This window comes from Neovison vison, chromosome 1, assembly GCF_020171115.1.
Source record: "Neovison vison isolate M4711 chromosome 1, ASM_NN_V1, whole genome shotgun sequence".
NCBI lineage: Eukaryota > Metazoa > Chordata > Mammalia > Carnivora > Mustelidae > Neogale > Neogale vison.
In genome coordinates this window covers 182,113,175-182,136,968 of record NC_058091.1, presented here as the reverse complement: position 1 = coordinate 182,136,968, position 23,794 = coordinate 182,113,175, and the positions used below count along the sequence as shown (strand labels likewise).

The following is a 23,794-nucleotide window of genomic DNA, read 5'->3' as shown; positions in this document are numbered from 1 at the left end:
GGGTCAGGAGGGTGCGGATTCTTGTGACAAAGGAAGTCTTATTCTCATTCTGACACCTCAGATGTGGCAGTGCTAATCCTATCGATGCCAATGCAGAGCACAGGGGCAGTGGGACAGAGGCTGTGGGGCAACCTCTCTCCCCAGGGGTAAACAAGGACAAAAGAGAGGGCTCTCCTAGATGAGGATCCCCCTATTCCTAACGGACACATCTGCTTTTAGGGCTCTGGAAAACCCATGCCTAGAATTCCTCAGCCACTTGAAGGTGATGCAGGGACCACATTCCTTTAATCACGATCCATTTCATTTTTATCAAAAACATTTATCTGGGCATTGCAGAGATTCCAATCCAAATCAAGTTAAAAAACAGGCCTCTTACACAGAATACTCCCTCCTAGGAGCATGTGACCAAAAGCTCAGAAGAGTAAGAGAAACTATCGAAAGGAAGCCATGTTCGGTTGGTGGGCCTGGGAGAAAGACTGCTTGGGCTCAAATCCTCACTCCACCCCTAACAGTCTGTAGAACCTCAGTGAGTGTCTTCACCTCATTATGCCTCAATCTCCACACCTGTATTATGGGCATAACAAAATGTCTCTCATACGGTTTTTGATAAGGAAGCAGACGGATACCTGGGAAAACCACTGAATTAACAGCTAAGAGACAAAAACAAAACAAAACTATTGCCAGGCCCCGAGAATCAAGAGACCAGGGTTTTAGACAAGGCTCTGTCATTTTGTGCCCTCTGGAGTAGATTAAAAATGGTTGTAAATTCTTTGTTATATCCCCCTTGGAGAGGTGGGGATCTATTTCTTCACCACTTTCAATCTGGGCTAAGCACAGAGCTGTTTCTGACCAACAGATGCATACAAATAACTGCCAGCTGCCCCCTCCCCCCGCCCCCGGAATGTGGCGGCCATGTTGAGAGGAAACCCAAGCAGGCACAGAGACAGGCCCCTGCAGAAGAGAAGAGAGGTGATCTCCCAGTCCATGGGCCAGCACCACTATGCCAGCCATGTGTGAAGCCGTCAGAAGGGGATCTTCTCGTGCCAGTCATAGACACAAGTCATCTCCCCTGAGCTCTGCCCCAAACTGCAAAATCCTGTACAACTAAGATTTCTTCAAGCCTCTAAATTTAGGGGTACTTTTACTACACAGCCACAGACCGTCCTGCTCCCTAAAAAAGTCTTCAGACAAAGCACTTAAAGCAGTTTCTCAAATCCTATGTGTGTGAAAAGGGAAAGGGAGAGAAGAGGCAAGGTGTTCATTCATTTAAATATTTGTAGAACACCTACCATGTGCCAGACCCTGACACGTCCTCACACTGCCCTTCTGGTGCTGATGGTCTATAGCAGGACACACAGGAGACAACTCATTAGAATGAAGTGGATTCTATAAAAACAAAGGAGTATAAGGAAGTATAAAGGGGTGTGGGAATACTAGGTGATCTCACAGGCCCTTCCAACTCTGGTATTTTGTAACTTGATGAAGCCTAAATACATCTGTGAAATACATCTGTGAAATTTCACATCTGTGAAATCCCTCACAGGATGGTCTGTGTAGAGAACCCCTGTAGAATTATCAGTAAAGATGTGGGGTTTCCGTAGCTACCCAACTAGTTCCTGGTGAAAGTACTCCCGAATTGCCTCTATACCCATGTTCCAAGTGGAATCATCTCGTGAAAGCAGCTTTGAATAAAGTGATGAGGAAAGAGGAAGGAAAGTAGGATTTCCAGGGGCAACTAAGGTTTCAGAGTTAACAGTGACAGGAGAATTTTACCTGTTCATTGTGTAATGTTTAAAAGGCAGAAAATATAAGTTGATTGCTTCAATTTTTTAAAAAATATTTTATTTATTCACTTGACAGATCACAAGTAGGCAGAGAGGCAGGCAGAGAGACAGGAAGGGAAGCAGGCTCCCTGCTGAGCGAAGAGGGTGGGGGGGGCTATGCAGGGTTTGATCCCAGGACCCTGAGATTATGACCTGAGCCAAAGGCAGAGGCTTAAACCCACTGAGCCACCCAGGCACCCCAAAAAGAACTCTTAAGATAAATTTTTATTTTGCTGCATTAACAGGCAGCTATCTACCTGAAAAGCAGATCCAGTAGACAGGTCTTCTGAAAAGATTAGTGAATTCAAGTCATACCTTGGTAATGCTGTGCCTTAAGAGATCTTTCTCCCAAAATCTGAATGATTCTAAGAACTAAGAGACATGACAAGGTTCAACTACATACTGGTCCCACAAGTTTTACCAAGGCAAACAAAATAAAGTGCTAACCAAAAACCCACGCAAAGAGGAAGAGGAATTAAGAGGCTTCCCTCAACCAGGTTTGGGAGAATTTAATATAGTGCTGCTAAAAGTGTACTTGATTTTTTTTTTTAAGATTCTATTTATTTATTTGACAGAGATCACAAGTATGCAGAGAGGCAGGCAGAGAGAGAGGAGGAAGCAGGCTCCCTGCTGAGCAGAGAGCCTGATGTGGGGCTCGATCCCAGAACCCTGAGATCATGACCTGAGCCGAAGGCAGAGGCTTAACCCACTGAGCCACCCAGGTGCCCCTGTACTTGATTTATATATATATATATCCAGCATTCCATTCCATTCCAATGCTCATTCGAGCATTCCAGAGCACTGCACAAGCAGAGGTCAGCCCCTCAGCATATATATATATATATATATATGTGTGTGTAAAATATATATATATTAAAGATTTTATTTATTTATTTTTGAGAGAGAGATCACAAGTAGGCAGAGAGGCAGGCAGAGAGAGAGGAGGAAGCAGGCTCCCCGCTGAGCAGAGAGCCCAATGCGGGACTCGATCCCAGGACCCTGAGATCATGACCTGAGCAGAAGGCAGCGGCTTAACCCACTGAGCCACCCAGGCGCCCTGTACTTGATTTTTTAATTAAAAGATTTTATTTGAGAGAGAGCACGAGCTCGGGTGAGGGTATGGGGGAGAGGGAGATAGAGACTCTCCACGGAGCAGGGAGCTCGATGCGGGACTAGATCCAGAGACTCTGGGATCATGACCTGAGCCGAAGGCAGACAATTAACCAACTGAGCCACCCAGGTGCCCTGTACTTGATTTTCTAAAGACTTTTTGATTTGGCTGATGTTGGAGTCCTTCCTTAACCTCACATTAGAAAAAGAAAAACATCCTTTGATTCTCTGAAAGGGACAGCTAATAGCCAAGAAAAGAGACTAGCCAATTCATGTTTCTCAGATTTTCCTTTTACATTACTGTGGTTACTGCTAAGGATTAGTTTGCTCTGGTTAAAGTGTTCAGACTTGATAGAAGCCATTTGTGGTCATGGATCAACAAAAAGGTTTTGAATGCCCACAGGTAGAGGCAATTTTACCATCTCCTATAATCATCTTGCAGGATCTTAAACAGCTATTGTTTCCAAGTAAAGACACAAAAGGGACACATTCATGAATTTCCTGTTTTTCTTTCTTAAAGTTCTCACACATGCAAAACACCTCCCGCCCAACACTCAGCTCTAGCTGCAGAGGTCCTACCCAGGCATCCCTCACACCTAAATCCTCTCTCTCTCTCCTTCTCTCTCTCATTCGAGCATTCCAGAGCACTGCACAAGCAGAGGTCAGCCCCTCAGCAGCTGACCAAGGCTGGCGGCCCTCACCCGCCAGACCAGCAGATTATAACCAGCAATGGGTTCAAGCCACACCTCGTCGTTGAGGCCGTATGGAGGCAGTACCAACATTACTGCCCAACAGTCAAGGATTCCCATGGCTGGAGGGCCCCTCCAGAAGGGGTCAGCTCACAAGTCCACACCAAGGAGAGAGGCCTCTTGTTTCAGAACCCCAGGATTACTCTGGGCCCTTTCTTGGATTTTCCTGCCTCTGAACCGCCTGGGGAACAACAGGCTGAATCTGACCCCACGGTGACCTCCAAACAGTGTGGAGGATCCTGGGCAATAAGAGATAATGGTACTAAAGGGGCCCCTGAGGGGTTTTACTAGCTCTGCTTCCAGGTGTGGAGGAGGAACCAACCATCAAAAGAGAATGTCAACTTTGCCTCCCTCAAGACGTTAAAGCAGAACCAGCATTTAAGAGAAAAATCACTGTGACCAGGAACTCTCCAGTCCACCAAAGACTTGTTGTGAAGAATACAGATGAACTGTATTCAGAACTGTGGGTATTACAGAACAGCTCAATCCTACAACTGCTGCCCATGATCAACGGACTTGAGATTTAGGGTCCGCAAGTATAAACCACACACACCCCCTTGTCTTACAGATTCTCTTACACATATCCTAATTGAAAATATGTCCAAAAACTAAAAATAAACTGCCCTACAGTCTATGGCAACTACGCGACCTGCAGGGAATCTGGGACTGCGGAGGGTCACGGTGGACTAAATAATCAAACCTAGAAGGGAGGGCAGAAAGAAGGTAAGAAACGATGAGCAGACACTGAGAACAAGACAATTTGGTAAAGGATAGGACTGTCCAGAAACTTTTTCAGGGACAAAACGATGTCCTCTAACGTTCAAATAGTATGGCTCCAACCAACACAGGGGCCACAGAGCACCCCACTCTTTCCTTCAGCCCCAGGTTTTCTAAGGAGTCGTCCACAGGGAGTGGATACGACCAGGCAAAGCACCTCCCACCTGAGTTTCATGGACACTCTGGGTTCATCTAATGCACTCACTGTGCCAATACCGTGCGAGTCAGGTCAGACCTCCTCTCCCTACCCAGTCTTCTACCACCTTCCTCCCCAAGCTGGGATTCATTTTTAAAAGAAAGGCGACTGAAACAACATACTTTAGGTGGTGGGGAGTTGCAGCTGCCACAGAGAAGAGGGTTGAGGAACCAGGGGAAGGCACCAGTAAGTGCCTGATTTGTAAGGGACCTTACAAGGGAAGTCACAGGCTTCTCCTTACATAGGGTGAGCTATGGAGCAGGGTCTTAGGTCCCATTTTAGGTGTAGAACCTCTCCCTGCTTGTAAAATTGGCAATACATAAGTAAATAAATCACTTAGGTCTTCCTGCCTCTTCCTCTAACCTCCTGTGTTCAACCACCCCTCTTAGCATCTCCCGACCTTCTACATCACAGGGAAAGCCCCCAGGATTAGGAAATGCCTCTGCTTCATTTCACCAACATCCCACAACGCTACTCCAAACCCAGAGCTGGGACAGTGCAGCAGCAAGACACAGGGCACCAAGCAGGGTGCACAGCATTCCCTGCTGGATATCGGGCCACAGACCTACTCAGGTTTCCCCGTCTACGACCCCCTCTTCCCCATCCCCAGCCCTCTCCCCTCAGCCAGGGCACCAACCAGCCTTTCATTTTCCCTTCACAGTCAGTAATCTGACATCACCTCTATCTGCCTTCCGGCTGTTTTTATGCTCTGCTCCTTTTCTTCCCCTTTCCTGTCTTCAGCCATACTCAAGAAGCACAGACTATTTATTCTACTTTTGCCCCATAAATAGCTCGGGGATGGTGCCAGGAGGAAAACCCACAGCCACTAAACCTCCTGCTGTAGACACGAGTCACACGGACTCCCTCCTCTCCTTCCAGCACCCAGTTTTGTAGGTTTTCCAACGCACTTCTCAGGTATTCAAAGCCGCGGGTGGCAGTAGTGGGGGGGGGGATGTGCCCGAGGCATCCCTAAAGTCATCAAAAAAGGTGGCTTTGAGCATCTAACCGCTCACATATTTGCATACCGTTTGATGTAGCTGCAATTTCAAAGCAAGTCTCCCAACATTCAAGTGGGTAGGTTACAGTGAGAGCCAGGAATTGCAAAAGCGCTCGCCTCAAAGACTCAGGAGTCCAGTCCCGGGCAGGAAATAAAGTTCTAAGCGGCTTTGATGTGCTTCTTCCTCCCCACCTCCCTCCCCAGCGCGGATCGTTCCTCTCCGCCGACGCGAGACCACCGTGCCCGAACTGAACCAAACGCATCGCACGTGGGAGCCAAGTGGCAGACTTCAAAATCCGCTGCGCTCCCCCAGCCCCACCAAATTAGTTCGCCCCGGCGGCAGCTCGCCTTCGGATCCCCGACTGCAACCAAAAGGAATGTCGAACATAAACTGGGGGGGGGGGGTACCGGGGCGGGAAGGGACAGGGGACCCAGATGCTCGGAGAGCGGAACGCCTTGGCGCCGCGGTGAGAGCTCGTTTCTTTCTGAAACCTCTCGTCTCAGACTGAATTATCAAACCAGTTCAGGTCATTTCCTGAGTAGCACTACAAGTTAAAACAAGATTCCGAAAAAAAAAAAAAAATCTATTAATCTTTAATTGCGCTGCCTCCAGCCTGGGAGCACGAGGGGGGTGGAGGGCTGAGGGAGACTGGGAGGCACGGGCCGCGGGGAGGGGGCGGTTGTCGAAAGGCAAATGCCTAAGAAGCCGGAGCTCCCGACCTCAGCTGTTCCTTACCTCACTTAGCTCGGCCGAGGAGTCGTTTCCATATTTCATGGCAACTCCAGAATTCATGACTGCACTTTTCAGAGCCGAGCTCCTCCTCCTCCGGGTCTCGGAGCTTCTGACTTGGGCTTACCGGGCTCGAGATCCGCCGCTTGGTCCCTTCTGGCACATTTTAGTCTAGACAGCCATTTTCACCCAAGACAGTGGGGGAAACCCCCAAGGAAGGATGCGCGCTCTCCTGGAAGGCGCGGAGCCGGCTCGCGTTTCACCGACGAGCCATCGCCGCAGGAGGCTCGGTGGCGTGGCGCGCTCGCAGCTGCTGCAGCGGCCGAGCCGGCGCGGGGACCCGCCCGCGCGCGCCCACCGCCCGGTCCCGGGGCACTGCCACCCTCGGCGCCGCCTCGCCGCTCCTACGGGGCCTCGCCGACCCCCATTACCCGGCTGCGGGGCACCTCCCAGCAGGAACCGGCACCCCCCAGAAGGCTTCGGCGAGCTCCCGAAGAAACCAGGGCGGCGGAGCGAGGGGCGTCCGCGCCTCGGGCTCCGGGGAGGGAGAGAGCTGGAGAGAGCCGGCGCGGGGCTGCACTTCACGCCGAAGTTTCCCTTTTGAATCGTCTGGAGTTGTAAGTGGTTTCTGATTGAACACAGCTGTCTAGCTGCGCTGTGCGCCGAGGAGGCGGGGCCAGGAAGAGAAAGGGCGGGGGGCGGGGTGGGAGGGAGAGAGGGAGGTAGGAGGCCGAGCGGAGGGGACGGTGCGGGGGAGAGCAGGCATCCTTCCAGCTCTCTGCGATAGTAATCACAGGACCCAAGTCCAGGAGGAAGAGAAGAAACAGGAAAAGCCACCTGAGTAATTGTGCAGGAAAAAAAAATTTTTTTTTAATTCCTCCTAGAAGCCACTTTCCATGATTTAATAAGGTCAAGACCCATCTAAACACTGTACATCAGGCAGCGCTGTGCACTTCCCATGCTACATTAAGATTTTACAAGAGTGTGGAGCGGTCATTTTCCCTGAACGGTCTAAAGTCAATACCGAGGGTGTAAATTCACGGTCAAACTCCCTCTCTGTCGCTGGGGCAGATTACATTTTCTGCACGTCGGTAAGAAAGACGAAGATGCCCCATCCCTTGAAAGATATATAAAATAGGCTTCAATTTCCCATCCTCCCCAACCCCAGACCATTCTTTTAAGTATTACATTTCCCAACCTCCTCAACTCCCATACGTTCCTTAAAAATCACACTGCTCATCCGAGCAGAGCTGGGTTCGTGTTTCTGGGGTTTGGAATATGAATCAGAAAAGATTTAACCGACTGTTATATCCAGTGGACTCCTGGAATCAGAGCTCCTGTCAGCTTCGAGTTTCCTAGCGGTAAAAGCATCCCTGTCTAGGGAAGTGGGAGGGGAGGGATTTTCTCTCCATAAAGCTTAAAGTCCCACTGTACTTGAAATACACTGAAAAAGGTTCTGATCCTTAAAACGGGTCTGCTGCATTGCTTAGGAGGCCTCATCAGTCTCTTTCTACACGTTGGGAACAAAATGCCTCCATCCCCAGTGACAGACTAGGCATTTCCTAGAGCCTTCTATGAAAAAGCCATTGTATTGTTAATTTTCAAGGTCTTTTTTTTTTTTTTTTTAAATCAAATAGGATGTTTGTTTTGCTCTTTAAGAAGGAGCAAAGAGCTTGACCATTTGCATTTATCTTCTTGCCCAGCTGTCTTCCTAGTGAGTTCATTCATTGCCTGATGGAGGCACTACTGGGATAAAGAAGAGTTTGCTGCTTTGGGGGAGCCCTGGGTCCAAAGTTCTGGGTCACTGCCAGACTAGAGCATGTTGGGAGAACTCTGCTGCGTGGGGAGAGGTTAAGAAGCCACGTTTGTGGGGTTTTTTTTTTTTCTGTTTTTTTTTTTTTAAGATTTTATTTATTTATTTATTTATTTATTAAAGATTTTATTTATTTGTCAGAGAGAGAGAGAGCGAGCACAGGCAGACAGAATGGCAGGCAGAGACAGAGGGAGAAGCAGGCTCCCTGCCGAGCAAGGAGCCCGATGTGGGACTCGATCCCAGGACGCTGGGATCATGACCTGAGCCGAAGGCAGCCGCTTAACCAACTGAGCCACCCAGGCGTCCCAAGATTTTATTTATTTATTTGACAGACAGAGATCACAAGTAGGCAGAGAAGCAAGCAGAGAGAGAGGAGGAAACAGGTTCCCTGCTGAGCAGAGAACCTGATGCGGGGCTCAATCCCAGGACCCTGGGATCATGACTCGAGCCGAAGGCAGAGGCTTTAACCCACTGAGCCACCCAGGCGCCCCCATTTATTTTTCTTATTTACTCATTAAAACCTACCAAGAACTGGGGCACCAGTGGGTGACTCAGTTGGTGAAGCTCCGCCCCACGCTGGGTGTAGAGATTACTTAAAGATAAAATCTTTAGGGGAGCCTGGGTGGTTCAGTTAGCTGAGGGTCTGACTCTTGATTTCGGCTCAGATTGTGATCTTGGGGTGGTGGAGCCCCAAGTCAGGCTCCACACTCAACAGGGAATCTGCTGAAGATTCTCTCTCTCCCTCTGCTGCCTTCCCCCCGCCCCTCCCCACCGACCCCAGTCTAGCCCCTATGTGGTGCACTCTCTCTCTCAAATCAATCAATCTCTTCCCCCAAAAAATTAAAATTAAAAAATTAAATCTTTAAAAATCATTCAAAAAACCATCTGAGAAATGAGCGTGTGTACTTTAAGATGCCGATGGTGGTGAATATAAAAATATAAAGGAAACCCAAGCACTAACCCGTCCATAAGGTGTGTATCATCTCATAAAACACAAAGAAAATATCAGTTCTAGATAGAAAATAAAACTTTCCATGAGAGCAACAGAAATAAAGATCTACTGCAGTTCAGAGAAGGAAATAGGATTTTGGTGGGACTGAATTGGAGGGGGACAGTGAAGGAATCTTGGGACAGGCAGCATGTGAGTTGATCTCTGAAGAATGGCTGAGTCCAGCAAAGATGGGGAGTAAGAGCAAGGCACTCCAGAGAGGGGGACCACTGTGAAAGAAAGTATGGATGGAGGCTGGAATGTGCCAGGTGTGTGTTGGGAATGGTGGGTGTTCCATTTTAGAGTGGAACTTGGATTAGGTAAGTGAGTTAAAGCCAGATCATGGACAGTTCTGAGTGACAAGCTAAAGAAATGAAACCTCGGATAGGCGATGGAGAGCCACTACAGTCTTCTCAGCACAGAAATAAGAAGATCAGAGCTGTGCTTTGAGACATTCCAGTGGATCTGTACCACACTTGTGAGTAACTCACATGAGTTCAAATAGACAAACGGAGAGCGTGATGTTGGTGTTTAAAGAAACATATTTTTCATACTAGATGGCCCCTAAAAGCAAGCAGATGACTTCATCTGGTGTTCAACCAAAAGAAAGTGATCTGTTCCAAGACTGGAGGAAAAAGTGGCAGTGTTGAACTTATTAAGAAGCCTTATGGCTGAGATTCTGCTTTATGGACAATATGAGGCATTTTCAAAACTAATGGTGACTCTATGGAATTTTTTCTTAAACAGTGACTTTTTTTGTAAGTTTGTTTTTTTTTTAAGATTTTATTTCTTTATTTGACAGAGACAGACACAAAAAGAGAGGGAACATAAGTAGAGGGAGCGGGAGAAGGAGAAGCAGGCTTCCCACCACAGGGAGCCTGATTCAGGGCACGATCCCAGAAACCCGGGATCATGACCTGAGCTGAAGGCAGGCGCTTAACCACTGAGCCACCCAGGAGCCCTTAAGATTTTTTTACTTACTTATTTGAGAGAGAGAGGGAGAGAGAGCACAAGTGGGAAGGAAGGTCAGCAGGGAGTACCACCCAGGACACTAACATCATGGTCTGAGCCAAAGACTTGGCCAAATGAGCCACCCAGGCATCCCAAACAGTGACTTTAATACTTAACCACCACAGAAGGTACACTCCATGATAGTCAGGCAATAGTGAAAGTAGAAGGTTGAAAGTGGAAACAGAGCATGCCTATTGGACTATCCCAGTAGCCCAGCAAAAGTCTACAAAGATCTGAACTAAGTTGGGCAGTGCAAATGGAGGGGTGGGGTCAGATGGAAGAGATTCTGTGGAAGAGAGTAGACAGAAACTGTGGTGGAAGAGAGAACTTAAATATGACTTGTAGATCTAGAATGTGGCTGAATGGGGTTTCAGGCAATGTCCTCAACAAAAATAGGGATTCCAAAAAATGAATAGGTTACAGAGGAAACTATGTGTGACATACCATAAGTCTGAGGTGGCAACTGGGTATTCAAGGGGAGGCATTCAGCAAGAAGCTTGACATGGAGCTACAGAGATACATCAGGGTTGAGATGGAAATGAATGCTTGGGATGATCCCTATTAGAACAATTAATAAAACCATGAAATCGGGTAAGGTTGCCAGGAAAGAGAGAACAGAGAAAAAAGATCTAAGTATATTATGTTAAATAAGAAGGTCTTTTCATCCAGGGGAAAGAATCAAAGAGGAAATGATGGGGAAGGCCAGTTAGAGAAATAGGAAGATAACCAGAGTAACTCTGAGTCTAGGAGTCGAAGGGAGATGTTGTCGAGACAGAAGAGGCAGCATCTGTATTATAAGCGAGAGAGGGGGCAGAAGCCTGAAAACTGATAAAAGAGCATTTCAAAGACATGAATGTCCTTCAAAGAGAAATGTCTACAAAGCTAAGGAGACAGAATGTAGATTACCACAGGGAATGAGGAAGAACAGGGGGTGGGGTGGGGGGTGGAGGGCAGTAACCATACACGACTCTTGCCATAAATTTGACGATTACAGGAAATCAGGAGATGGGAGAGTTTCTCAGAGCAGGGAAGCAACATTGACTAGAGGGTAGGAGGGGAGGTTAGTAGTCTGCGGCTAAGAGAAACCCTGGAGATAGAGAGAGAAAGGGGATGGAGTAAAGTTCCGGAAAAGGGAGGAAGGAAAAAGGCCAAGGACCCAAACCATGAGATTAGCTTTGGATAGTCTTGGAGAGGCAGAGGATTCTGATGTTTCTTTGTCTTTTCTTCTTCAGCAGTTAAAAGTTGCAAGAGCTGGAGAATTAACAGACTAGTAGGGAGAAGCCTTCGGGCATGCATACCAACTAACGGCACTTATTTCAAGAGTCATCCAAGTTTCTCTGTGTGATTGTGGAGGGGAGATGAAGACTAATAATAACTCATAATTAAATTTTACCTTGGGGCACCTGGGTGGCTCAGTGAGTTAAGCCACTGCCTTCGACTCAGGTCATGATCCCAGGGTCCTGGGATCGAGTCCTGCATCGGGCTCTCTGCTCAGCAGGGAGCCTGCTTCCCTCTCTCTCTCTCTGCCTGCCTCTCTGTCTACTTGTAATCTCTGTCTGTTAAATAAACAAATAAAATCTTTAAAAAAATAATAATAAAATAAAAATAAAAATAAATTTTACCTTAATGAAAGGAAGACTATAGAGTTGTCTGTCAATGCAAGAATACAGCAGCTGTGATCCCAACATCTGAAATTGTTCCAGCACGGGTGAAAGGCTGGTGGGACACACCAAAAGCCAATAGTGTGTAGAGAACAGTTTCATGCCGTGAAGGGAAGTCCAGTTCGTTTTCTTCCAATCTAAGACTCCATGAGAGTCTAGAATTTAAATATTTTGTGATTTTTCTTGACCTCTTAGTCTAGTCAGACATCAGACTGGGAATCTGTACTATCGAGAAAGCTAAGATAGCGCTGTACCCAAGACCAAACTGGGTCAACATCTCAAATACCTGAGAAATGCAAAGAACACCTCAGCGTGTCGTCATGTCATCTCAATACACCAGAGGGAAATAGAGCCCCACGTGCATTTCCAGTGTCATTAGAAAATGGCCTCAAGATTAGCATGCACCGTCGTTGACCAAGTGTACAGCTTGGAATGCCTGCAAATCCTCCTGTACTGTGGCTGCCCCAATGTGATCCCTCTTGAAGGGCTTCTCCAAACTCCGCTTCAACACAGAGTAAGTCCCTCTCAAGAGGTGGGAGCAGAAGGTGGCAGCCGGGTTTATCAGGATCAGAGAGCAGGTCTGGGAGGAGGAGGAAAACCTGCTTTCCAATTGGGCAAGACCTTGGATTCCCTTCCTTCCTGGGCTTTGTCTGCCCTAGAGGCTAATCTCTTCCCATCTGATCTCTGGGCCACGAGGCAGCAGCAGGCCTGGGACAGTTTTCGGGAAGGCAGAGGTGGCCGTTTGCCTGAGCAGATGCATCTGTGTGTGGGTTACACGTTCCAGCCTCCCCAGCACTGCCTTCTGTTGGCAGGGGCAGTTCGGTCCCTCTGTGTACAGCTGCTGATCTCAGTGAATTTCTACACAGTCAGGATAATATTCTGGGTCTTGTCTGTATCCTCTTTTGGTAATGAACATCAGATGAATCAAAGCAATCTTGGGTAAAATTCTAGGACCTCAGCATTCAGGAAACGGACTGAAACTTTGGGACTGGCTGACCTACGACCTCTGTCTCTCCCCTTTGGGTGTCCAAGCTCCCCCTGCTCTGTGCTAAGTCAGACTTATCCTCCTCCAGCCCCAACACGGGTCTTAACCCCCAAACTGTCTCCTTCTCTCTTAAGTCTCTTAACCTAAACACAATGTTGATACCTCAGATTTTAGGAAGAAAGCCGTCTACTTAAGCTCATTCGCATGAAGGTGAAAAACACTCATAACCTTCCAACCAAGCGTAAAGCATTTGCGTTGTAGAAAAAGAATGCTTTTAAATAATGTTCAGTTGGTGGGATTTCCTGAAGAAGAAAGTGACTTTTCAGAGGAAAAGGAGATTTCAAACCTGTGGGGATGCAGGAAGTCCCAAACCCCTAATTCCTTAAGGGTCCTAAAAGTCAGAGAGCCCTCAAAGTGTACACTCAAAAGAATTTCCTGCCCTAACTCTGTAAGCCTACCCCATGGTCCCACCCCCAGGAGTCCAAAAATGCTCTCACTCACTCAACTCCTGGGGCCCTCTGCTCAGTCACCAACACAGCTCTTCTTTCAGGAGATGGGCCAGGCCGGAGTCCCAGGTTGGGAGCCTCCCAACAGCCTTGCCGGCCTGCCCCCTCACAGACATCACTTGCACAAGGCGCCACAACAGAAAGGATCCAGAAAGCATCGCACTGGATGATCTTTGTTTTGGTCTCTGTGTCCTCAGAGAACATTAAAAAACTGGAAGAAATCCTGTAATCACCTCATTCACCCCAGCATCCCACTTACAGAGATGAGGATATGCAGGGTCAGCAAGTTTGTGGTGTTTGTTCCAAAAAAGAAAAGCATCCACTTGTACCAGAAATGGTGCTGTGCCTTGGGATTCAGTAGCGTAAAAAATCCTTCCTTTCAGAGTTAGCGTGCTGGGTGGAAAATGGTTAATAAATAAAGAAGATAGTTACAGCTTATGGTGGGTGTTACCAAGGAATTAAACAGGAGCCGTGATGAGGGAGAGGAGGCCCAGGAAGTGAAGTAGTCAGAGACAGCCTTGACGAGGTGAGGACATTTCTGCAGGAAGGTCAAAAAGGAGCCAATTAGGTAGAAAGTGGAGGAAGATGACCAGGCAGCTAGAGCAGCAAGTGCAAAAATTCAGGGTCAAGAAAGGACTTCACCTTTCTGGGGAGCCCTCCTACACTGTTGGTGGGAATGCAAGCTGGTGCAACCACTCTGGAAAGCAGTATGGAGGTTCCTCAAAAAGTTGAAAATTGAGCTACCCTATGACCCAGCAATTGCACTACTGGGTATTTACCCTAAAGATACAAACGTAGTGATCCAAAGGGGCACGTGCACCCGAATGTTTATAGCAGCGATGTCCATAATAGCCAAACTATGGAAAGAACCTAGATGTCCATCAGTAGATGAATGGATAAAGAAGAGGTGGTACACACACACACACACACACACACACACACACACACTGGACTACTACGCAGCCATCAAAAGAAATGAAATCTTGCCGTTTGCAACAACATGGATGGAACTAGAGGATATTATGCTGAGTGAAATAAGTCAATCAGAGAAAGACAATTATATGATCTCTCTGATACGAGGAATTTGAGAGGCAGGGTGGGGAGTTGTGCGGGGTGGGGAGGGGAAAAATGAAACATTTTGATTGGGAGGGAAACAAAGCATAAGAGACTCTTAATCTCAGGAAACAAACTGAGGGTTGCTGGGGGGTAGGGGGAGGGATAGAATGGCTGGGTTATGGACATTGGGGAGGGTATGTGCTATGGTGAGTGCTGGGAAATGGGTAAGCCTGATGATTCACATTGACCTGTACCCCTGGGGCAAATAACACATTAGATGTTAATAAAAATAATTTTTTTTAAAAAGAAAGAGGGGCGCCTGGATGGCTGAGTGGGTTAAAGCCTCTGCCTTCGACTCTGGTCATGATCTCAGGGTCCTGGGATCGAGCCTCCCATCGGGCTCTCTGCTCAGCAGGGAGCCTGCTTCCTCCTCTCTCTCTGCCTGCCTCTCTGCCTACTTGTGATTTCTGTCTATCAAATAAATAAATAAAATCTTTAAAAAAAAGAAAGAAAGAACTTCACTTTTCCAATAAATTTCAATACACTTCAAGGATTTTATTTAATTTAATTTTAAATTTCAATATAAAGGTAGACTATATGATGGAACCTAATTAAAAGAGTGATGGGGGGGCCAGACAACAGGTATGTTTCGTTCACAGATTTCATTCTGTGCAGAGAGAGGCCACAGCAACACTGCAAACAGGACTGAGACATGATCTATGTCTGTCCAAACTTTACCACTAGGTAACCTAAAAAATAGACAAAAAATAGTTTCTCCTTTGTGGAAGTATTCCTGTAAATAAATGAAGAACTGATAGAAGTGGAATATTCCTATTTTACAACCTCTAATAATTAATACATTTAGATATAAAACACAACGTCTACTGACATCCCAAAAAGACACCCCACCAAATACATGACTACTGATGGAAGAGTAGAATACCACCTCTGAGGCCATCTTAGCTTAGGAATATGTTAAATTAACCACAGGGGTACAATCAGCAAAATCCAGACTATAACTCTACAGAGCAAACAATGTGCGTTCTTCAGATAAATTGCAAGGAGAGAGAAAAGCAAGTGAGTGGGTGAGATATCAAGAGAAGGAGAATCCTATAGACAAATCAATCAATTGTAATGTGTGGGCCTCACTGAGTTAACCTGACTACAAAAAATCATGATACTTATGAGACATTCAGAAATACACTTTTCAGATATTTGGTGATATTAAAAATTACTAGTTTTTAGATGTGTTCATGGTCTTAGGGTTAAACTTTAAAAGAGTCTTTGTCTTTAGATGTAGATTGAAACATTTAGGGGCAAAATGATACCATGTCTGGGATTTGTGTCAGTTGAGCATCCGACTCTTGGCTTCGGCCATGATCAGCTCGCGATCTCATGGGTCATGAGACAGAGTCCCGCTTTGTGCTCCACGCTCAGGGGGAGTCTGCCTGGGATTCTCTCTCTCTCCTTCCCCTCTGCCCCTCTCCCTGCACCCACTCTCTCTTGCTCTCTCTCTCCCTTTCAAACAAATAAATCTTTTCTAAAAAGGAGACAAGGAAATAGATGGGGTTTTCAGTGAAAGAGACGGGCATGTCTTTTGGCTCTGGAGATTACTGGTGACCATGAGAGAAGCAACTTCACTAAATGGTGGAGAGGAAGAGAAGCTAGATTTGTCTGGATTGAATACTGACTAGGAAGGAAACTGCTGAGAGAGCACAGGGAGATAGATTTCCAGAAACATGTTGCCCCAGAGCCTCACTTCTACTGAACTATCAGATGAGATCTTGAACCAAAATCCTTTGAGCCTTTCTCCCTGCACTACACCCCTTCATTCAAGTTATCCTGGAGTCCCTTCTTGGCTGGGATTCGAAACTCTGAGCCGTTACCGCGGTGGACCCTCCCTATGCGGGTAACCGAAGTCTGTTCCATTACACTGGGTCTTCACCTTATTGTTTATGAGATCAGCCGCATTGCTTTTAGACCCAATAACTTACTGTTGAGAAATAGATGGAAGGCAGTAGATACTTTGGTCATCTGCGTTTAAAATTTGCTGAGAAAAGAAATACTTGAAAACTATTTCCGGATTAAATCTCACACATAGAACAAGCAAAAAATCCAGCCTTCTCCAATGGCAAATATAACTCCGGCAAGGAAAGCCCCCCTGGGGTGTCTGTCTGTCTCTTTAATTGCATTCATGGGCTGCCTCCTTCCCAGCCTAGGTATTCTAACAACCTAAATCATTTGGCATCAACATCCCTGACATTATTAGTGGGGAATTCCTAGCTGAGATTCACATCGCATCATTCATGTGGATGCTTCAAAAACCTCTTCGCTGTCTGATAAGATATTTTGGAGCCCAATAAATTTCTGTGTCATCCTGTCTTAAATATTCAAAGTGTCTTTCCAAACATTTACTCATTTGTTCTCCAAATGTCTTAAAACTATATTAAATTCTCTATAGAAAGGAAAAATAATCAGTGGAGATTAGGGATTTGGCAATCCAAGGGAGTTTAAAAAAGAAGAAGAAGAAGAAGAAGAAGAAGGTTTTAAATCCTCTCAGGAGTGCTTGCCTATGGTCAATCTCCTGGAGAGGAAAAATATATATATATTAAATAGATGCATGAAAATAGATGCAGTAAAATTTAGAGAACATGCTTAAGTTAAATGAATTCCAAATGCCTGCCACTGTTATATGTGAGGCTCTTTGAGAGGCTAAAATAGCATCATTCCATTACTCTCTGTTAGCTAGAATATGTTACAGGGGCTGCCCATAAGGAGTAGAGAAATAGTTAATCTAATATGCCTCAGAGACCTAATGACAAAGAAGGCAGTTCGTTTGGCGTCGTCCCAAGCTGATGGGTGAAGAAGGAAGTTCTCAGGCACAGGCTGGGGCAAGTCATCCTTGATTCTGAGTCCACAAGGTGTCAAGGGATAGGCTACCGTGGTAGAGATTTCCCCTGGGGACAAGCCACGGCAGGAGGAGCAAGCTCCCGCCTATCTCTCCCAATTTTCCTTGGTTGTCCTGCATGATTGCCTCATGAGCTCAGACTCTCCCCTCCAAGCAGATGTGGGGTGATCGGCATCTCTAGCCATGCCCCTCACTGGTGCTCCAGTTAATGGTTTCTCATGTAGCTACCGGGCCCTCTCATCAGTCTTGCCATCACCATAAAGCATGTCTAAAACTGAGCTTGTCACATTCCACCAACGACCAGCTTTCATTGCAGCATGCAAATTTCTGCCAATGAAATCAGAGTTTCCAGTCTAGAGACGTTGGGGTCATTTTCAGCGCCCTCCTCCCTCAGCTCCTCTTCTAGTCATTTAGGCCTTTCTCTCCACTTTGACTGCAAGCGGCATCTTCCAGGCCTTTCTCTTTATATTTTGGTAACTATAACTTAGCAATATGACTCAACTCCAAATCAGTCTGCATGCTCTAGCTCAGCTATTTTTCTCCAAACTACGGCTTTCAATCATGTCATTGCGCAAGTAAGTCTGTATTTAGAGATTTTTATAAGCTTTATGGAGATATAACTCACACAACCTAAAATGCACCTTTAAAAAAATATTGACTTATTTATTTGAGAGAGAGAGCATGCACATGAGTTGGGGGGGAAGAGGAGAGGGAGAGAATCTTCAAGCAGACTCCCTGCTGAACACAGAGCCCAACATGGAACTCGATCCGAGGACCCTGAGATCATGATCTGAGCTGAAACCAAGAGTGAGATGCTTAACTAACTGAGCCACCCAGGGGCCCCCAAATGCACTTTTAAACATGTAGAATTCAATGGTTTTCAGTATATTCACAGAGATGCACAACCATTACCAACTATTGGCTGGATAAATATTAGAAAGTAGAAAAAATTCTGGTTCAGTTGGTAAATGACCACTGCCCTGAATCAGAGAGTGCCCACTCCCTGACTAGTTGCTGCCCAGGTTACCCCATTCCTAGCTTCGGAAATTTCCCAGAACTGTCCACAGTTTAGCTGCCAGAGGACCAATAGCTGGCACAATCAAGCACTCTAGAAATTTCCTCCATTACTGTGGCTATTCCCTGTTGTCAAGCATTTTAAATATCACCCTTAGAGAAAAGATGCATTATTTTTTAAATGAAGAGAGAATCAAAGAATACATTTCTTTATTAAAGATACCCAATTACATGGTTCAGTTAAATGATTGTCATACTCTTACAGAATTTCCTAGCAGCATTTGAATCTGTATCCCCCAACACCTTTACCACTCTCCAAATATGAAACCCATTTAATGTTCCACATACTTGACAATGCTAATCTATCTTGCCTTTCCAGGTCAAGTTCCTTTTTTTTTTTTTTTTTTTTTAAATTTTATTTATTTGGTGGGGTTGGGGCGAGGTTCATGGAGGGGCAGAAGGAGAAGCAGAGTCCCTGCTGAGCAGGGAGCCTGATGTGAGCCTTGACCCCAGCGCCCCAAGATCATAACCTGAGCCAAAGGTAGAACCTCTACTGACTAAGCCACCTAGGTGTCCTTTTCTGTTCCTTTCTGTTTGTGTCTCATACACTTAGGACCTTTCTCGGATTTCATGCTACAGAATTAATGAAAATATTTGACTTATTTTCCCAGTTATTAGGAACCCAGCTATTTGAATGCACCATCAACCTCCTTTTGGCCCTTCAGAGCCTGTTTTGTAAGAGTCTATGGCACATGAGAAAGTGTTCACCCGCCACTATCCAAACTCACAAAAGCTACTCTATTTTTCCCTCATATGCAAAATAGTAAGTTTTTGCCCCCTTTTGGCCCTTCAGAGCCTGTTTTGTAAGAGTCTATGGCACATGAGAAAGTGTTCACATGCCACTATCCAAACTCACGAAAGCTACTCTATTTTTCCCTCATATGCAAAATAGTAAGTTTTTGCCCCCTTTCTCCATACAACTCATGTTTAACTCTCTTTATTTATTATTTTCAAACACCCTTACTGGCAACAAGGACAGAGAGAGAAATGTATCTCATGAGAAACAAAAGCTAACCCTAAGATGCAAACAGCTGTTATTTGGGGGGGGATTTAGAAATTTGAAGAATGAGAAATAGATGACAACTCTGATTTTCTTTTACTTTCCATAAGGCAGGCCCCTCCTCCCAAAGTGAACATCTCTCTAGCTCTTTGAGACAACAGCGACAGAACGACGTCTTTTCATATTCAGTCTTGCTTTCATTCAAGAAATATTTATCAACTACCATATGTCAAGCATCTTGCTAAGTACTAGGGAGATAGCGGTAACTAAAAAGAGATAACAGCATTGCCTTCCATCGGTCCCTGAGGCATGTTGTGGTGGCATGCAAAGAAGGCCCCAATCTTTACAGCTCCTTGTCCACATGTCCTCGTTTGTAACTTTGCCGTGCCCTCCCACTCCGATTCTGGACTTGTCCGTGTGACTTACTTTGGCCACCAGAATAAGCCAGAAGTAATGGCGTTCCTGCGCCCCCTCCAGAGCCTTTCACTTGTCCTTGTGCACATCTGCCACTACCATGAGAGTGCACCTGAGCCAGCTTTCCGGAGGATGAGAGACAGGTGGAGCAGTTTCCCCAGTCTAAGGTCAGCAGTCAGCAGTCAGCCAGCTTATCCCCAGATATATGGGGAACCCCACCCTCTACACCCAAGAACAGCAGTTGTCTCGCCAACCTGCAGCTGACTCCAAATATGAGCCATAAACCCTCACTGCTAAGTGCCACTGAGGTTTTGTGGTGTTTTATTCCACAGTGTTAGGTGGCAACAGAGTACTGATACATCACTTGATCATAAAAAATAAACCTAAAATGAGAAGTTGCAACGTGTGTTCTGAAGGCCTGGAGTGTAGAGACGTGAGAATATGGGAGAGCTAGATCCTGCCTAGGCAGGTGGAGAGTAGAGGTCAAAGAACCCTTCTTCAAGGAAGGAATGTGTGGGCTAAGATCTAGAGGATGTAAGAAGTGGACCAGGTGAAGAATGGGAGAAATGTTGTTTAGGTCCCTGAAATAGCATGTGCAAAGGCCTTGTAGGGAAGGAATAGAGGCAGTGAGATGGTATGAGAAGGCTGGTGTGGTTGGAACATGGAGATAAGGGGACAAGGCAAAGAAATGAGCTGGACGCATAGACAGTGACTTATAAACCTTATGGAATACATGAAGGGTTTCAGACTCAACTCAAAGAACAGGGAGAACTACCGAATAGTTTCAAGATGATGTAATAATGTTCTTCTCACATGCTTAGCTGGCTGGGCAGTAGATAGGGAGTTTCTCAACCATCCACCTTGAAATTTGCCCCCAAATTTTACAAGTTAGCTCCAAAACAAAGGTATCATTCACCCACCCCTTTATTTAATGAACATTTATTAAGAGGGTCCAATGGGGAATGAATATATGATTCAGAGATTAAGTGAAGGAATGAGCCAGGGCCAAGCAATCTGGTGTGTACTGGAGAGACCCAAAGACAGAACTCCTGCCCTTGACATGCCCACAGTCTAGGAGGGAGATGAACACAAAAATGAGACGTCCTTGCTAACCCAGAGGTATATGAACCATGTGCTTTAAAAGCACAGAGAAGGAATCAAAATCTGTGAGGGTCAAGTTCCACACACTGGAAAAAAATGGGCTTGAGGAAACCACAGTTCCTATTCTGGCCTAAGAGTTTCTGTCCTATCTGACGCTGACGCATGAGTGGGCAGCTGGGCTGGAGACACAGGAGAAATAGGGGGCAAATAACAGTGAGAGACCCAGGACACCTTCCTCCTTGGAATTGTGTCTCCTAATCCAGACATTACAAGTCGGTGTCAGCACTCGGTTATTTTCTTAGATTCCTATTGTTTGGGGATGTTCTTTGTGCATCCTTTTGTGGAAACCACAGTGTCTGAAAAGATACCTTAATTCAAAATAGATACTGCAGATTTTCTCAAAGCTCTCGGAGAAGTCCATAGAAGGATCTGTCGTTTTCTAGGCAAGACGGTAGAATAAAATCAAAAGATCATGGGGCTTCATTGTGCTTTTAGTTGGCCTTTAAAAATGATATAATAGGCAAACGAAAGCCCATTTTCCTAATTACAGTATGGTTAGACTTGGGAGTCCAGGCTGGATATCTGTGACCCTCTGTTTTAGAGATTTTTCTGGGGGCCACATTTGACTCCACGGGGTCGTAATGTTCATTTTGGCAAGTCAGTCTGAAGGTCCAGGAGGACCTTCTTAGTTCTCTTCCAAGGGTCTGGCTCCTTCCGGCCTTTGACAGTGCCCTCTGATTTGCATATTCTATTTGCCCGATTTAATCTGCCAGGGGAGGCTTGTTCTCCAACAAGCAGCGAGAAATGATCTCTTAATGAAATAATGTTATAAGATACAGTCAGTGTTCATGTTCTCAGCAAATAGAGGTGGCGATTTTTACTGCTGCATGAGGCTCTTTTAAGGTGAGGATTGGAAGATGTTAAATTGTGAATCCCACATTCAGGGCGGGGCTCTCATCACCCACAGAGCCTCATCGCTGCGAGGAAATCCCCAGATTCCTACCGACAGCCACGTCAGTGAGCGTTTCTTCAAAAGCAGTTGCCAAAGTTCTGTGTCTTCTCTCGTTCGAGTTTGCATCGTCTTCAGTTGCTGAGTGGTCACGTCTCGAGCAGGAGCGTCTCAACTTAGAGGTATTGCCCGTCACCGAATCAACATTTTCATAGAACATAAACAGTAAACAGCATGAATTTTAAACAGCTCAACTTAATACTAAGTCCCGTGGCACAGTGCCCGTTCGGAAAGTCAAGTTTGAATTGTTATGTAAATAATCTTACTAGCATCCAGAGAGGTCAAATGCTCTTCCTTTGACCTTTAAAGACAAAACAAAAAAAAACAACAGCCAAAGATTGGGCTGAATGGATTATTCCTCCTTGCAAAGTAGCCAGATGCTGCTAGACACAGTATATACTGACTCTCAAGAGACGTTTCTTCTAATAAGTGGGAGAATCTACTTCACATTAATCCTATTCCCAGTTGAAAACCTATAGAGATAACTTGAGGATAACGCTAAAAATCCTTTGTATGGCAAACTGAATTAAAATAACAATAACAAATTCTAAGAACAAGAGGGAAATGAATTTATAGGCCGCATCTGCTAGCAAAGCCAGCTACCTATTCTCGACGGAAATGAATTCTCTTAAGAGTCAAATATTCTCCTAGAGCTCATTTATATTTCTGTCATGATCGGTAAGTTCTGAGAGTGAGGGAACTACGTTTCACAGAGCCCACATGAGCCACAGCCACATCTAATCTGCAACCTCCTCTTTCAATTTACATCTGAAAAATGAATGAATGAGCAACTACAGGGCTATAAAAGGCAGGGTCACACAAACACAGTGCGTCATTTTATTACACCCGCTGCCCACCTCCGAACAAAGAAACTCCATTGCTTGCGCTGGCTTTGAATCCAGGAGGGTAGACCAAACTGGATGGGGGGGGGACACACCAACTCAGTCCACTAACACAGCACTCAGCCCAACCACTGACTTGATTCTATAGATCTCTGTTTCTAAAACCGAGCTTTCCTTTTAATGATGTTCCCTTTTCCTTTAAGAAAGCAAAATGGAAACAGCCCTGGAACGAATGCAGAAGCACAGCGAAAATGTCTTCCTGGACAAAGCTATTTTAATGAAAGCAACACTCTGTGCGTCTGCCTGACTCTTCCTCGTGTTCCGCCACCCAAATTAGCTTCACTTCATTGGCTGTCTTCATCAGATTTCACAACGCGGGGGATTCTCCAAAAGAAATAAAAGGTGAGCATTTTCCTTAAAGCAGGATGCTAGGTTTTGAGCACAAACATTCACATTAAGTGAAGGAACTTGATTAAACCCACAATTCAAGATAATGATGAACTAAACGCTGGAACTCAGCTGCCTGACACACTTTAGCATATGAATTAAATTTTCTGTTAGCTAACCCACTTAAAAAAAAAAAAAAGACTGTATTTAAACATCTTCCTTCAGGGAATTGGCCATATGTGGAATTAACAGACTCTTGGGTCCGCATGGGGCTTGGCTTGCGATTCCTGAGTTTGCTAGGAAAGTGAGTTTATTGCATTATATTGAAATGGACACCGGGAGATTTATTGGAGCGTATGACACTCTAACAGGGATGTCTACTTAATCAGATGTGCCATCATTCAAATAGACACAGGTGGACCAGCAGTTGTTTCACGAGTGATCGTACCAGAAAGGGAGGTATGTGGCCAGATGCTAAAGGAGGCACTTCAAGCAAGGAGGCGAGTGTGTGCGGGGATGGTAGGGGGAGAGCTGTCATGATCAACCACATGCATCTCCCTAAGTACATTCACAACTCTGTAGCAAAATGTTTCCCGTAAAAACTTCATTCCACAAATAGAACTAAAAAATGGAATCGTAGCATATGGCCGTGTAAAT

General features: G+C 45.7%; 1 protein-coding gene across 2 annotated transcripts in view; it reads right to left on the bottom strand.

Moving 5' to 3' along the window:
* MCC (MCC regulator of WNT signaling pathway) overlaps nt 1-23,794 on the bottom strand; it is a 434,517-nt gene that overhangs the window by 262,298 nt on the left and 148,425 nt on the right. Inside the window, exon 1 of one of the 2 annotated variants that reach the window (XM_044264130.1) lies at nt 6,389-6,966. The exons of the other annotated variant lie outside the window; for it this stretch is intronic. Coding sequence (XP_044120065.1) covers nt 6,389-6,445 — 57 coding nt within the window. The 5' untranslated portion in view covers nt 6,446-6,966. Of the gene's footprint in view, nt 1-6,388; nt 6,967-23,794 lie in introns of those variants that run through there. 2 annotated transcript variants of the gene reach the window in all.